Here is a 15,538-nt window from a genome sequence, read left to right on the forward strand (position 1 = left end):
AATGTCTTTCCGTTATTGACTTCTAATTTCACTCCACTGTGGTCAGAGAACGTACTTTGTATGATTTCAATCCTTTTAAATCTATCGAGGCCTGCTTTAGACTTAACATATGGTCTGTCCTGGAAAATGCTCCACGTGCACTTCAGAAAAATGTGTATTCTGCTGTTATTGGGTGGAGTGTTCTATAGATGTTAGGATGCATTATTAAATGCAGATTTTTAGGCAATGCTACATGAGGTTGCTTCTTCTGTCCTAGGGCCTGAAGTGTGCCTGTTTAATAAGTTCCCCACATCTTTTCTGCGCAGTACCCATGGGTCCGGAACTCATGGCCTCAGCCGCCCTCCCCTCCTGGCTTCCTTAGATTTAATTATTACATGTGAGTGACTGCGGTGGTGTCATCGATTGCTCGACAGACTTTTCTATTGCTCTAGTCTTGCTGCCAGGTCTGCGGAAAGGCGAATCTGCGTTCTCAGGCTGGGCTTCCGACTCCTTCTGCCTGGGCGGTGCTACGCAGGTATTGGCCCGCCTGGAAGTCACATGCTCCGCGGCCGGATGATGGCGGGCGCTGCTGAAGATTCGCGAGCGCTCTTCGGGGTTGCTGTCCGCGCGGCGCTGGAGGCCTGGCCCGCCTTGCAGGTGAGCGGGGCCGCGGCTGGGACAAAGGTTAAAGACCGGGGCAGAACATGAGTTGGCCCGGCGAGCCGCCCGAGGCTTGATTGGGCGGTGTAAGCAGCGGCCTCCTGCGCCCCCGTAGTCCGGCTCCCAGGCTGACGTGGTGGGCTTGGGCCTGTGTTCGCAGATCGCTGTGGAGAACGGCTTCGGGGGTGTGCACAGCCAGGAGAAGGCTGAGTGGCTGGGGGGTGCAGTGGAGGAGTACTTCTTCCGCAATGGTGAGTGAATGTGAGGCGCTAGGACGTGTCTCTGTGGGGGCGTGGGAAGGAGGAGGCCGATCCTAGTGAGTCGGTACTTCCTCTTGAGCAATTGACGCTTAGTACCTGAGGGCGAGGTGGAATGAATGCAGGTTTTGGAGTCAGAATCCTGAGTTCGAATGCCTTACGGGCCGTGCCATTGACTCAGGGTATCAGGCTGGACAAGTCGGTTTACTCCCCTGAGACTCAGTTTCATAATTTGTAAAATGGATATAAAAGTATCCACCAGCGCAGTCCAATAGAAATACAATGCTAGTCGCATCACGTAATTTAAAATTTTGCAGCAGCCACTTTAATAAAGTAAAAAGAAGCAGATGAAATTCATATTATTCAACTCAACATATCCAAAATACTTCAACATGTAGTCAGTATAAAACATTATTAATGAGATGTTTTACATTTTTTTTAGCATTACGTTTTCAAAATCTGGTGGGTATTTTTCAGTTTTAGCACATCTCATGTTTTTGGCCTAGCCACACTTTAGGTGCTCAATAACCACATTTGACTATTTGGACAGCAGAGATCTACATCTTTGGTGTGTCTTGAGGGTCGTTAAGAATAAGGGGCCCTGCAGGGAGTCTTTTGCGAAGTATGATTTTTACAGAATTTTTCATATAGTTTTTTAGTCTTGGAGATGACATTAGGCAGTGTCCTTTCTCTCAAGGAAGTTTACCATCTAGTGAGGGATCCAGATAAGTAAATAGGCGTTTACACATAGGGTGATAGGTGTTCTAGTAAAGAGGGGCTCGGTGCTTGGGAAGGAGGCGTCTTTTGGAGATCGTTAGGGGGTGGTGGTGATTGGGCTGAATCTTAAGGGATGAGAAGGAGTTAACTAGGTGGGGGAGGCAGAGAGAGCAGCACTCAAAAATAAGTCCTGTGGTATGAGGAGATGATGTGTTATATTTGGAAAGTGGTGGGGAGCTCAGTGTTAGAGTAACGGTGTGTGTGTGCTTGTGGGTGTGTGGAAGGGAGGAGTGGTGGAGAATGGGGGTTGGAGAGGACCCTGGAGAGGGGTGAGACATGGAAGGTCTTATGGGCCTTTGAGTTTTGTCCTTTAAGCTAGTGTTTGCCAAAATGCATGCTTTGGAAGACTAGTTCTGTTAGATGTTCAGCGAAGAAAAACCTTCTCCAGTCAAATTATATAAGAAAAGCTCTTTTCTTCAGTTCTTACTTAAGAGTCACAGTAATCATTAACATATTAAAGGCTTGGATAAGGTTAAGAATCACCAAAAAGAAACCTGTTTACCTTTGGTTCCCATTAGTTTTCTGTGAGTAGCTTCCCTTAAAACCCAGCAGGACAGTTATTTCTCAGAAGCAGAACATGGAACACTGCAGTAGGTGATTAAAAATTCATGAGCAGGATCTAAAACGATGGGGTTTTCTGGCTAGAAAGTAGTCAGTGTGGAGCATGGACTGGAGAGGGAAAGACTGATGAGAAAGCTGTTTCTGTCTAGAAAATGATGAGGCCTGAACTAGCGCAGTGGCAATAGTCATGGAAGAGAAGGGGTGGCCCTAAGGAAATTGTTTGGCTGTAGAGGGCGAGGGGAAGGGAGGCAGGTTTCAGGTTTGAGTCGCTGGGTGGCTTAGGTGCCTTTCATGGAATAGAAGAACGCTGGGGAATGAGAAGTAGGTTTGCAGGGTAAGGTGATGAACCTGGCTTTGGATATGGAGGGTCTGAGGCACCTGTGAAACAGGTGGAGAGTAGTCTGGGTTGGAGACAGATTTGGGGGATATTAGAGTGTTAGGGAAAGCCAGGGGGGTGAATGAACTCTCCCAGAGGGAAGAGAGAGCAAGGAGCTTTGTGGAAGACTTTCTTGAGTTATTCTCTAATTCAGAAAAAGTAGAGCATGGGCCTATAAGGTAACTGAAGCCAACAGTCTTAGCCAAAGTAACACAATAGGATGTCAGGTCAAGGCTGTGATTTCATCGTGGCAAGTACTTACATCCATTTCTTCTTACCTATGCCATTGGTCTGTGGCCTCCTGTGTCGGTGGAACCACAGCTGGGAAGTCTCTACATTTCAAAAACTTCAGCCCTTGAGTGATGGAGGTGAACATGGATTATGGGTCTCCCCTGTGCTAGGCATTGTTTGGGTGACTTCTCCTAACAGACCTTCAAGGAGGTTACTATTAACGTCACTTTGCAGATGAGAAAACTGAGGCTTGGAGATGAGTACGTCACATGCTCAAGGTCACACAGAGAGGAGGCTGGTTAAAATAGGCCAGATGAAAGAGGGCGAGTGTGGATGGAATGCTGCAGGAAGAGAGGGCTTAGTAGAACGCAGGAGATTGGAAATTAGGTATTTTATTTAGTGTTTGGTTTTTTTCTTTTTAAAAATCATGTTAAAAAGTCTAGAAAGTAGAGCACGTTAGCAAATAAAAGCCTCACTGAACCTTCACCCATCAACCAGATGTGGATCCACTAAGCAGGTATTGAAGGGTAGTGGGCAGGGGTGATGAAGTTGGCTGGTCTTTGATCAGAGGACCCTATCCTTTCCTACTCAGCTGACTTGGAGCTAGATGAGGTGGAGGACTTCCTCGGGGAGCTAATGACAAACGAGTTTGATACGGTTGTGGAGGATGGGAGTCTGCCCCAGGTGAGCATATCGTGGATACAACTGCCGTCTCCCTGCCTGCAGCCTTTCTTCTCCCTAGCTGTCTGTTTTAGACCAATACTCTTGGCTGTAACCATTCTTTTCTTGAGTCCTGTGCAAGAATGTTCTATGACTCCCTATTGCCTGAGTCTAGTCTTCCCAGGCTTTGCAAATCTTGCCTCTTTTATTTCTCTCTATACATCATTCTCAACTAGGTCTGTTCGTCACCCCCATCTCAAGGGCACATCAGGCCAGGTACATTTCCACCCCTGCTCTGGTTAACATTACTGCCCCTGCTGGGATTGCCTTCCCTTTTTACATCTTCCATCTTTCAAACCCAGTTCTAGTGCCTTCCCTGCTAGGAGGCCCTCCTTCAATGCTTCAGACCCTTACTGAGCCCTTCATATGTGGTTGCTTCATTAGTGAACTCCTTGGGGAGGAAAGAGCCCCATTCTCTTCTGGAAAATTCCAGACCCCTCCCCACTCTGGCTGCAAACACGTGCTGGTTGTATTGTAGGTTCTCTAGAAAATCCAAGCTGGTTGAATGTTTTCTTGGTAGGTGAGCCAGCAGCTACAGACCATGTTCCACCACTTCCAGAGGGGTGATAGGGCTGCTCTGAAGGAGATGGCCTCTCTCATCACCCAAAGAAAGTGCAAGGTCACAGCCACCGCACTGACGACAGCCAGAGAGACTGATGAGGATGATGATGCAAACAGCGTGGAGGAGATGGAGGTGAAGGGGGTGCCTCTTGGGTGTGGAGATGCAGATATTTTCAGTCTTTTGGAAGATCAGCCAGTTTCACAGGGAAGTGATGGGGGTGGTGGTGATGGTGGTGGTGGTTGTATTATCCAGAGAGGGCAGGAAACTTTCCTAAGGTCTCACAGCCAGTCCTGGCAAAGCTGGGAGAGCCTGGGTCTCCACTGGCCACAGTTGGGAGGTGTTGTATTTAGCTCTCTCTTGTATTTCTCCTCCAGGTCGCAGCTACGAATGATGGGGCAGCTACAGATGGGGTCTGCCCCCAGCCTGGTCCAGACTCCCAGACTATTAAGGAAGAGGAGATAGTGGAGGATGGCTGGACCATTGTCCGGAGAAGGAAATGAGTGGGGCTGGAAATAGTCTGGGTCCTTGTTTGCTAGTTGTTTGGGGCTTGTCTGTAGGGGTTTTTTGGAGGGTCATGGACCTCTGGACTGGTTACCCCATCTCCACCCTCTCCCATTCCCCTGTCCAGCTCCTTCCAGGGGAAGAAGAGCCCAAGGGTCTTTGGTCTTGGGGTGGTCTGAGTGATGAGGCCTGGTTTCCCAGCAAAGTGCCACTTGGGTGCAGTCAGTGTGAAGAGGGAGGGATGAGTGGGTATGGGAGTGACTAGAGGAAAAACTAAACGCTGGCTGGTAGTAGGCAGGTGGATGTGTGAAGGGAGAGGACCAACAGGAGAACCATCATTCCCGCTGGGTAAGGAATGTTGAGATGAGCTTGCTCATGGAAGAGAGGTTAGTTGATGATGTGAACGGAAGTAGCTGTGGTACCTCTCCCTCGCTTCCCCCTGCCCCCACACAGAGCAGCTCTGTGCCCCTGCCCAGAAATTGGAACCTCCCAGGAACATTTCCTTCCTGCAGCCCAGTGTCCAGCCCTGGGCTCCTTCAGGATGTCTTAAGACCTTGTCTAGGCATTGAGCTCGGGGGACCTGGGCTTTGTTTTCTGTCTCCTTCAACCTCTTTTCAAACTCCTCATCCCATTGAAGTCCAGGGATGAGGCTTAAGACCTCAATAAATAATACCTTATTGTTTAATTTGTGGCTTGACCTGTGGAGTAGTCTTGGAATCAGCCTCCTGGGAGCTGAGCTTCAGAGCTCAGCAAGGGAACAGTTTCTGGGCCCACCCCAGCAGCCTGGTACTTTGGACAAACAAACAGATGGACGAATGGAGCACAGCAGCGCTCTGAACGTTTCCGTAAGCCTGAAATAAACTGTATTTTTCTTTAAAAAACAAAACAGAGTATTCATTGTCCTCCCCGCCTGTTCCCCTGTCCTGCCCGGTGGCCCTGCCATGGGTCTGGACGATAAAATACTGGGTAGCCTGGGGCCAGGTAGAAGCTGTAAGCCGTGGGAGAGGCAGGAGGTCACCACCCCATGTAGCATCATACATGTGAAGACACTGGTTGAGGGGGCAGGGGTGGGCCAGGACCATGGGGTCAGTGGCAGAGCTGGCACTTGAATCCAGATCTCCTGCCTCTGGTGCTCTGGGGGGAATTGGGTGGAGGCAGGATCTGTAGGGTATTGAGGGGTTGGGGGGAAATGGCCTAATCCAGGCAGGTCTAGCAACAGCTCCCACCCTCCCTGGAGGACAGGGTTTAAAAAAAATTAACATCACTGTAGGAATATTTGTTTTAAAAGCCCAGGTTTTGTGAAAAGATGAATTAAAAAACCCAAGACCCAGCATTCAGGATTGAAAGTGCCCATGATGGGAGTTCAAGTATTGACTGAGCTGGGAGAGAGTGGGCTGGGGCCCTCAATTGGACATGGGCAGCTAGAGTGTGGGGCAGGGGGCCCCAGTTACCCACAAACCCTCTAGGTCTTGTCTCGGGTCTGGGGGGCTTCGGAGGGTTCCGCCGTGGCTCCTGAAGCTGCCACTGGTGCCTCCTCCATCTCTCTGTCCTCAGACAGTGTGGGCCCTGGGCAGAACGTGTCCCCACGGCCTGCCCGGCCGAGCACAGCCATCCAGCGCCGCTGCAGCTCCTCTGTCTCAGGACTGAAGTACCAGCTCAGGTGGCTCTGGGTGATCTTGAAGACATGCCGTCTGTCAGGCCGTTCCCCAGCCTCTGGAGGCCCCACCTCAAAGCCAATGAGGGGCAGGCTGCGCTGGGCTTTCACATCCTGGGGAACAGGGACAAAGCCAGGGATCACCTAGGGGTCGGGCCTCTCACTGGTTTTTGTATCTGCTAAATCCCTCTTTTTCTTCCCCTGCTCAAGAACCTTAACGTGGCTTCACTGAGCAACAGGAAAATGTCTGAATTGGGGCTAGAACGCAGGCTGGTTCAAATACCTCTTTCCTTCCACACCCCAAACCAGGTGGGCTAGTCTCTTTAGCATATAATGTTTTCCGGCCTTTGGGCTGTTGCCCCCCATCTACATCTTCCCCACTCCAGATTGGATTAAGCAGTGCCTTGTCTCCACTACAGCTTCCTCCAAGAAGCTAGCTCCCCCCACAAGTCACCGACTTTTCTCTACATAAGCTGACCTACAGTCACTCCTTGCCTCTAGCCAGTCTTTGTCTCACAAGGATGGGGGCTTCTGATTTCTCCTTAGGTTCACCCTATCCTCCACGGTCAAGGAGAGGTGAAGGACTGGGGTGAAAGGAGGGCAGCCTGGTTTTGCCAGGTGGCTGAAAGGACCCAAAGGAGTAGTATACACACCTGAGGGGCTCCGTAGATGTACAGCACCAAGGGTTCGTTCTCAGGGACCACAAACCATGCCTTGTGCCAGCCTTTCCCGCCCTTCTCCATGTAGTGCAGGAAGCTGCAGATGACGCTGTTCTCCGCAGCCACTGAGGCCTGTTTCTGTGGCCAGAGACATGGGGGGCATCAATGTTGATAGGAGGCCTAGGCTGGCTCCTCTTGGCTTCAACACCCCCTCAGCATAGGGATTGCTATTTCCATGTCTCAGAGGAGGACGCTGAAGCTCAGGTGGCGGGAGTGATTTGCCCGTTGTCACTCAGTGAGTCAGAGTCGAGATTCAAAGCCAGGCTTGTCTGCCAGATTTGGGCCATGGCTGCTGCCTCTAAGGGTTGGTGGGAGGGGTGTGTAGCTCTCAGTGGGGGCACCTAAATGCCAGTCAGGCATTCTTCCATCAGTCCATTTATTCCTCAAGTCATTTATGCATTTACACTTCATCTTTTTTTTCATCTTTCATCACATGCATTCCCTACACTCAGCGAGAAGCAACCTAGCGTTGTGGTTAAGGGGTTGGGTGGGTGGGTAAGGCAGTCAGTCCCAGAATCCCAGCCCTAGATGGAAGTATATTGAGTTGGAAGCAGAGCATATAGGGCTGTTGTAAGGATTAAATGAATTAATACATGCAAAGCGCTCAGAAGAGTGCCTGGCACAGAGTTAGCTTGCTTTAAGCATTAAATAAACACCTCAATTTAAAAAACAAAAGCAAAAGCGTGTGTATGTGCACGCATCTAGAAAGATAGGAAGCATAAGTGTTTTAATGGTGGTAATCTCTGGGTCAAAGGAATACGGTGTTTTTGTTATTTTTGTTTATATTGTCTAACTTTCTTCAGTGCATATATCCTACTCTGTAATAAGAAAGCAGTCACTCACTGTGTCACATGGGCAAATAACCTCCCAGGGCCTCAGTTTCCTCATTTGTAAAACAGGAATAGGAATAGCATTGATAGGTAAGTTACTGTGAAGAATAAAGCACTTAAATAAAAATTACTCTTTCATTCACTCATACTCACTTTACTCACTCCAAGCCTGGGTCACTTGTTCAGTAGATACACACGGTACTACGATTTCAGAGGTGCCCAGGCCTCAGCCACCACTGCATGGGTGGCTGGGGCCCATGTGGTCAGTGTGGGTGGGTTAGTTGGGGGGTTGGCTCTTACCTCCAGGATGGACCTCCGGCGCTGGGGTGTATGCTGGCTGCAGGCTGGGCTGCTCCCGGGCACACCATGCAAGGCCACGTAGCAGTCAGTGCACACACGGTTGGAGCGGTTGTTGTCATAGACAAGGCGGGCCCGGAACTCGGAGCACTTCCCACAAACCACCTGGGGTGGCAAGTGGGTAAGAACAGCCTGATTCCAGCGGGCCTTCCCCTTCAGTGTACCAACTCCCACAGCAGACTCACAGCCTCCCCCCACTTAGTGCCCATTTAGAAGTGGGCCTTTGGGCTGCCAGCCTGTCCCCTCCCTAGCTCTGCCCCTGCCTCCCAACACTCACATGCCCGCAGGCCTTGCAGTGGTGCCTGCGTTTGGTGATGGAATTGAAGGGCTCCTGGCAGCGCATGCACATGGTGACTTCCTTTTCCCGGATGGGCGTAGGTGCCCGCTTCCCGAGATCCACATTCTGGAGAGAGGGCCAGGTCTCAGGTCAGAGACAGCTACTCCGCAGTCCCGTCCACCCAGCCCTTGCCCCTGCCGCTGCCCCTGCTCCAAGGCTTGGATCATCACTGGGAGGCAGCAGATACATTCAGAAGACCTGCCTTGGAGTCCTGGCTCTGCTCTACCTCACTGTGCGACTGACGACCCGTCACGTCTACTTTCTGAGCATTGTTTGCCCAGTGATTTCTCTGTGGCCCTACCAAAAGAAGACTGTGCTTCTGAGGTCATGCACTGCCTCTCTGGTCTTTACCCTCTGGGAAGGGGAGAGGAGCATCACAAGGTAAGGTGGGCACCTGGAGGCCCGGAGGGGGTCCCGGTGCAGGAGGAGGGGGTGGGGACTCTTACCGGAGAGTTGGGGGGTGTGTCTTCGTCTTCCCTGTTTGTGGAGTTCAACAGTTTGAAGGTCTCCAGCGTCTGTTCATGCTTCAGGAGGGTAGAGTTGATGGCCTGGGAGGAGGTGTAAGAAGTAAGAGGTCAGAACACCTCAAAACCCACCCATTTCCACCCTTACCTCACCTTCCTATAACCTAGCTTGGAGTCAGAAAAGTTGGGTTCTAGTCCCAGCTCTACCCCTTGCTAGGTGTATGACCTTGGGCAAGTCCCTTCCCAAAATCCAGGTCTCAGTTCTTGTATTTGTGAAGTGGGGGAGGGGGATCAGCGGCTGAAAAACCACAGAAGGCCTTCCTGGCTATTACTATCTGGGATTAAGGTTTTACAGGGCTTAACTCACTGGGGTTACACCCTCAGAGGAGCCAGCTTTCTAAAGGAAGAATTGGTTAGTCTCTGCTTAACCTCTGGACCTCAGTTTGCTTATCTGTAAAATGGGGATGATAAAGTTTATTGGAAGGCAGGTGTCCAGGCCCATTCTGGTGAGATGTGAATTTTAGGGGAGAGCCCACCACCCCCTTGAAGACCTGTTAATACTCTTCCAGCCCCCTACCACAAAGCCTTCTTGGATGTTACCTGGACCCAGTCTTTCTTCTCCTCCTCAGTCCTTGGGTAGGGAAGGTGGTGGGGGCAGGGGGAAAGAAAGATGTTGGGTTAGGCAGGCCAACCAAAAGCAATTGTAGTGGTAAAGAGCAGGTGTTTTGGAGTTGGAAAGACCTGAGTGTGACCCTCCGTTCCTTCACTTATCACTTGTGACCTTAGGCAAGTCATATAACCTATCTGAGCTTATTCAACAGTTATTAATACTCTCCAGAGCCTGTGCTAGGAACTTGGGCCTCAGAGAGGACCCTACCATCAAGGAAGGAGCTCACGGTCTAGAGGGGGAGACAGGGACAGTACAGGGGGATCAGTGCTGTGACAGAAGGAAAATGGGGCTGAGGTGATCTGTAAAGCGCCCAGCACAATCCTTGATACACTAGGTGCTCAATCAGTGTGCGTTGCTTTTTGTTTAAGCTTTAAATAGTATGTTATTATCCATCAAAGTTTATATGGCTGCTTCATATTGTTCCACAGAGATACCTAATTTCTCTACATAATTTCCCTCATGAACTGTATTTACTGCTTTTGTCTTAAAGTGTCCATATATGTATGCATCTATTTTTGGACTCTGTTCAGTCTGTCTAATTTATATCCTTCTGCCATAAAACACTTTCTAGTAGTTTTTTGCTAAGTCTTGAAATCTGGTAATGTAAATCTTCAAACTTTGTCATCAAGATTGGTCCGGCTGTGCTAGGTTCGTTGCATTTCCATATATATTTAGAATCAATATGTCAACTTTTACACACAAAAAAATCTACTGAGATTTTGATTGGAACTGAAGCTGTAGATCAATTTGAGATCATCATAGTCCTAGCAATACTGAATACTTCAGTACATGAAATGATAAATCTCTCATTTATTTAGTTCCTTTTAAATGTCTCTCAGCAAAATTTTATGGCTTTCAGGGTAGAGGTCTTGAAACTATTTCATTAAATTTGTTTCTAGGTATTTGATACTTTTGATATGATTGTAAAGAACATTATTTTTCTAATTTTATTTTCTAATTGTTGCTAGTATGTAGAAATACAATTAATTTTTATATCAACCATATATCTGGTGATCTTGATAAAGTCATTAGATATGGTACTTATTAAATTTGTTTGGATTTAAAAAAAAAAAGAAGGCAGGCTCCCACATGCCACGGAGCAACTAAAAATTAGACGAGGCCAGGCAGGGGTCAGCCAAGAAGCTGGTCCTACTCCTAGTGAGCAGTTGATGGGCCTGCACCAGGGTGGAGGCCTTGGAGACTGCAGGGCAGACCAGAGAGCTGGGGAAGGAAGGCAAAAATATATACTGATTCCTAAGTCAGTGGTTCTAAACCCTGGTGCACACATTAAAATCATCTGGGGAGCTTTTAAAACTCCCCATGTTCAGGCGATACCCCAGACATATTAAACCAAAGTCTCCAGGGGTGGGTCCCAGACATCAGTATTTTTTAAAAGCTCCTCAGCTGATTCCTATGTCACCAAAGTTGCGAATCAGTTGTCTAAATGGTGGGCATATGGGTATTTGTTGTATTTCTACTTTTCTGGATATTTGAAAATTTTCATTAAAAACAACTTTTTAAAGGGCAGGAAAAGCAACTGCAAAGCAAATGCTCCATGCCTTCCCTCTGCCACGAGGAGGAAACCCTACACTGCTCGGGGCACCCTTTTGGGCCCAGCATCCCTCTGCAGCCCCCTCCTTCCCAGCCTCCCGGCAGACGTGGCTTATCACTTAGGCTCTGCTGAGGCCTGACTGGGCCCCACACCTGCCCTCCCCTGGAAGTGCCTGTTGTCACCTTTGTTCTCACTTTCCTGGCCACAGGCCTCTGAGATGCTCTCTCAGTCTCTCAGAGCATCAAACCTAACTCCCTTCTCTCATCTTCCAGGAGGACACCCTCTAGCGCGCATTCATCTCTCTCTCCTGTCTCCACACAGTTCCAGCAATGAGGCTTCTGACTCTCATTTCTTAATTCCTTGCGGCCTGTCAGAAGCAGATCATCTACCCATGTGCATCCACTCGCTGGCCCTGACCATGGCCTCGATACCCTGTCACCTGGGCCCTCAGAAGGCAATTCCCGCTCTGCTGCTTTTTAGCTGTGGGATCTTGGGCAAGGTGCATAACTCTTCTGTGCCTCAGTTTCCTCATCTGTAAAGTGAGGTTGATGGTAACAGTGGCTACTTCAAGGATTGTTTTAAGAATTTGACTAGTCAATTTAAACTTAAATTGTTTAAGTTAAAATTAACTTAAAACTGTGCCTGGCAGGGACTTCCCCGGTGGCACAGTGGTTAAGAATCCGCCTGCCAATGCAGAGGACACAGGTTCGAGCCCTGGTCCGGGAAGATCCCACATGCCGCGGAGCAACTAAGCCCGTGCGCCACAACTACTGAGCCTGCTCTCTAGAGCCTGTGAGCCACAGCTACTGAGCCCGTGTGCCACAACTACTGGAGCCCGTGCACCTAGAGCCCGTGCTCTGCAACAAGAGAAGCCACAGCAATGAGAAGCCCGTGCACTGCAACGAAGACCCAACACAGACATAAATAAATAAATAAAAATTAAAACAAAACAAAACAAAAACCGTGCCTGGCATAAGAGGAAGTCTTCATTAAATGTGAACTATTATTATAATCATTCAAGTAGAGAATGCATATGAAGGCCCCTTTGTTAAACAGCTAGGCATTATTTTAAAATTTGTTATTTTTTTATTATGAAAAGTTTCAAGCATACAGAAAAGTAGATAGGATAACACAAGTACATTAAATATATACCCACTATATAGATGCAAATTTTAAAAATATTTTGCTATATTTATTTCATATATATGTATATATTAATATATATTTATATATGTAGATATGTGTGTATATGTATATATTTTTTGGTTGATAAATCATTTAAAAATAAGTTACAGATATCATGATACTAAATCATCAGCAGGCATCACCAAAAAACGAGGCCATTCTCCTATATCCTCCTATACCATTATCACACCTGAGAAAGTTAGCAATAATTCCCTGATAGCTGATGCCCAGTTCACAGTTAGGGTTTTCCCTATTGTCTTGCAAATGTCTTTTAGGGCTGTTTTTCTCAAACCAGACTCCTATCGTGGACCAAGCACTGCATTTGGTTGTTATTTCTCTTAAATCTCTGAACCTACAATAAACTGTTTGTGCTGCTGTTATTTATGTTTGGTTTACTATCTCATTCTTCCTTCTCCTCTAACAAAGCCCATCAGAAGAGCAAGCATCTTTGGGGAAAGGTACCCACCCTTTCTCTGGAACAATCTCTCCTCTAGGGAGGTAGCCTCTGCCCTGGCACTAGGCCTAGAATGCCTCAGGATATCTGAAGGGAAGAGGGGGCTGGAGGGAAGATACAGGCAAGGGCAAGTACCTGGCCTGGAGCTCCAGGGAGCGCTGCTTTCCTGACACCAGGAAGGTCCGAGGCAGATTGAGGTTGGAGCTTTCCTTTAGCTGAATGGAGAGAGAAAGGGGCTTGGTGAGTCCTACTGAGCTCTACAGGGCCCTCGCCCTCTGCACATGTGCACACACTTGGGGTCCAAGTCAGAACGTCTTTGTTCCTCCCAGCACCAAGGCCCCACTCCAGGTCCCCATTTCCCACCTCCTGGTGCTCACCTCCATGCCATCTACATCGATGCGTGCCCGCACGCTAAACTTCTGGCCAAGGAGCCGCAGCCTGGGCACACAGTAGAGGAGGCGGTCGTTGAACTAGGAAGGAAGAGGTTTCAGATGTATGTGTGGAGGACCCACAAGGGGTGTGGCCCAGCTCCCTTCCGTTATTACTCCCAAAGCTTTACTGCTAGGGACTCAAGGCAACAGGTGGAGAAAACACAGTCCAGACTGGGCACAAAGGTTGCAAGGAAAGAGCCTAGGCGTGGGGGTCCCTTCCTAGTTGGGTGGCCTTGGGCAAGTCACTTCTCTCTAAGTCTTAGTTACATTATCTGTAAAGTAGAGAGAAAAAAATTCCCAGTAAACGTAGTGAAACTACAATGAGTTAGTAGAGGAAAGAATGGAGAGCAGGAAGTATAGCCTTGAGTGAGTACCAGGTCAGTGTGGCGGGCGGGGGTGGGGGGGCATGCACCCCTACCCGTGGCACTTACTAGGATGAGGTATCGGTCTTGAGTGGTCCCGTTCTTTGCTGACAGCTTAAGGATGTGGCCTTCTTTTATGAGCTCTTTAGTGGGGCTGACAATGTCTTCCTCACCCCCTAGCAGCTCATATACCTTCAGCAGCTTGTGCATTCGCTCCTGGCAGGAGACAGTGAATAAAAGGCAGGGTTTGGGGTGCTGGCCTCCCCTCAGATGTCCACAAGTCGCAAGCCCCCCACCCCGGAATGGAGATCGAGATAGGTGGCTTGACCAAGGAAGGGCGGGGGTTAGAAGGACCACTCACCATTTTGCGGATGGCAGCATTAGAGTGCTCTGCTGCTGTGGCTATCAGCTCCAGAGACTCTGCGGGCGGAGTGGGAGGTCAGATGGGGGGTGGCTAGCAGAGAAAAGCCTCTTGGGAGCTTCTCTGCTCCCTGAATACCTCCTCCTGGCCTGACCACACCCTCCCCATTCCAGAAAGTGCCAGCCTCAAAGATGTCCATAGCAACAGCACTTAAAATCAGAAACTGACTCAATGAATGCCACAATAGCAGAATCACAGGACATGAAATAGCTGGCAGCCAATAAAACGCAAGCTTAAGGTTATTATTACCTTAAAAAAACAACAATAATAGGTATATAGGAAATATACCCATGTTTAACAAGTTGTCTCTGGATGATGGGACTATGGGTGATTTTTATTGTCTTCTTTTTTCATATTTTTGACAGAGAACACGTATTACTTTTATAATTAGAAAAAAGTCAGATAAAGAAGCAAAGAGATGATCCTGTTCTTTGTCTCAGTAATTCTGATTATAGGAATCTATACTAAGAAAATACAGGTTTTATGTACAAATACACTTTCATTGCAGTGGTGTTTACAACAGTGTCAAACCAGAAGCAACCCAGTTAAATAAATGTGCATTCATATAATGCAATACTAAACAACCTTTGCAAATGATGCTTTGGTAGGGTTTTTCATAATCTGTGAAATGCTCAGGGTATTTTAAGAAAAGGAAAGGATACAAACTTGTATATACCGAATGCTCTCAATTTCACAAATACACGTGTATAAAAAACACCAGGAAGAAAATATGTCAAAATGTTCCTCACGCTTATTCTCTGGAGTCTCGTATCATAGGTGATTTTCTTCCCTGCCTCTTTCAGCTTTCCTGTATTTCCATATTTCCTATTGTGACCAGGTATCAGAAAAAAAACGAAATAAGTCCCTATGCATCTCCACACACTAACAAATCTTGCCCATGCTTGAGGCCCAGCTGCACTGCACCCCTCTCTTGTCTGCACGGTGCTGTATTTTCCCACTCAGAAAATATGCCTGTACTGGAGGAGCACAGGTGCTTCTGAAGAGGGTCCACATGGTTGGCAAACCAAGTGTTATTTTCCTAGGGGAAGATGACCAAGGAAAATGACCGTGGGAAATGACCTCCATGACCAAGTCTTAGTGCTCAAGATCTGTGGCCCCTAACCCAGTTCAGGCCTTTCAGGTGCCAGTCTCCAAGCTCCCAGCCCTTTTCCATCCTAGCTGCCAGAGGGAGCGTTCTCACATACAGCTTGCTGTCACTCCTCTGTTCAAATCTGTCAGTGGTTTCCCTTTGCCTGCAGGGTAAAGACTCAGTCCTTTAGCCTGGCATTCAAGGCCCTTGGTGATCTGGCTTCTGTTGACCTCTCCAGCTTTCTCCACTTGCACCTCTCTAAACATGTCCTGTCTTGCTTCACCTGGCCAACTCAGTCTTCTGAATTCAGCTCACCTCCTCCAATAAGCCTGCCCTGAGCTCCCAGGCTGGATTAGGATACTGTCTGGGTTTCCACCTTCCCCTTTGC

At 48.3% G+C, this 15,538-nt stretch overlaps 2 protein-coding genes across 3 annotated transcripts in view; one reads left to right on the forward strand and one right to left on the reverse strand.

Moving 5' to 3' along the window:
• The first annotated feature begins 526 nt into the window (after positions 1 to 526).
• Positions 527 to 5,510, forward strand: TSR2 (TSR2 ribosome maturation factor). 2 transcript variants are annotated; one of them, XM_082610190.1, is made up of 5 exons: positions 527 to 636; positions 800 to 890; positions 3,434 to 3,525; positions 4,082 to 4,255; positions 4,498 to 5,510. In XM_082610190.1, the coding sequence occupies exons 1-5, from the start codon at positions 538 to 540 to the stop codon at positions 4,621 to 4,623; spliced, it is 582 nt and encodes a 193-aa protein (XP_082466316.1). In that variant the 5' UTR covers positions 527 to 537; the 3' UTR covers positions 4,624 to 5,510. The 2 variants fall into 2 exon arrangements, with proteins under 2 accessions (XP_082466316.1, XP_082466317.1); XM_082610191.1 differs by lacking the exon at positions 800 to 890 and having other exon boundaries at positions 529 to 636.
• The window catches only part of FGD1 (FYVE, RhoGEF and PH domain containing 1), a 35,426-nt gene continuing 25,397 nt past the window's right edge, over positions 5,510 to 15,538 (reverse strand). Inside the window, exons 9-18 of the mRNA XM_082610189.1 lie at positions 14,001 to 14,059; positions 13,709 to 13,855; positions 13,224 to 13,316; positions 12,982 to 13,061; positions 9,586 to 9,616; positions 8,968 to 9,069; positions 8,462 to 8,587; positions 8,128 to 8,289; positions 6,932 to 7,075; positions 5,510 to 6,392 (exon numbers count right to left, since the gene is read on the reverse strand). Coding sequence (XP_082466315.1) covers positions 6,087 to 6,392; positions 6,932 to 7,075; positions 8,128 to 8,289; positions 8,462 to 8,587; positions 8,968 to 9,069; positions 9,586 to 9,616; positions 12,982 to 13,061; positions 13,224 to 13,316; positions 13,709 to 13,855; positions 14,001 to 14,059 — 1,250 coding nt within the window. The 3' untranslated portion in view covers positions 5,510 to 6,086. The remainder of the gene's footprint in view (positions 6,393 to 6,931; positions 7,076 to 8,127; positions 8,290 to 8,461; positions 8,588 to 8,967; positions 9,070 to 9,585; positions 9,617 to 12,981; positions 13,062 to 13,223; positions 13,317 to 13,708; positions 13,856 to 14,000; positions 14,060 to 15,538) is intronic.

Source organism: Mesoplodon mirus (assembly GCF_964341445.2).
Source record: "Mesoplodon mirus genome assembly, chromosome: X".
Lineage (NCBI taxonomy): Eukaryota > Metazoa > Chordata > Mammalia > Artiodactyla > Ziphiidae > Mesoplodon > Mesoplodon mirus.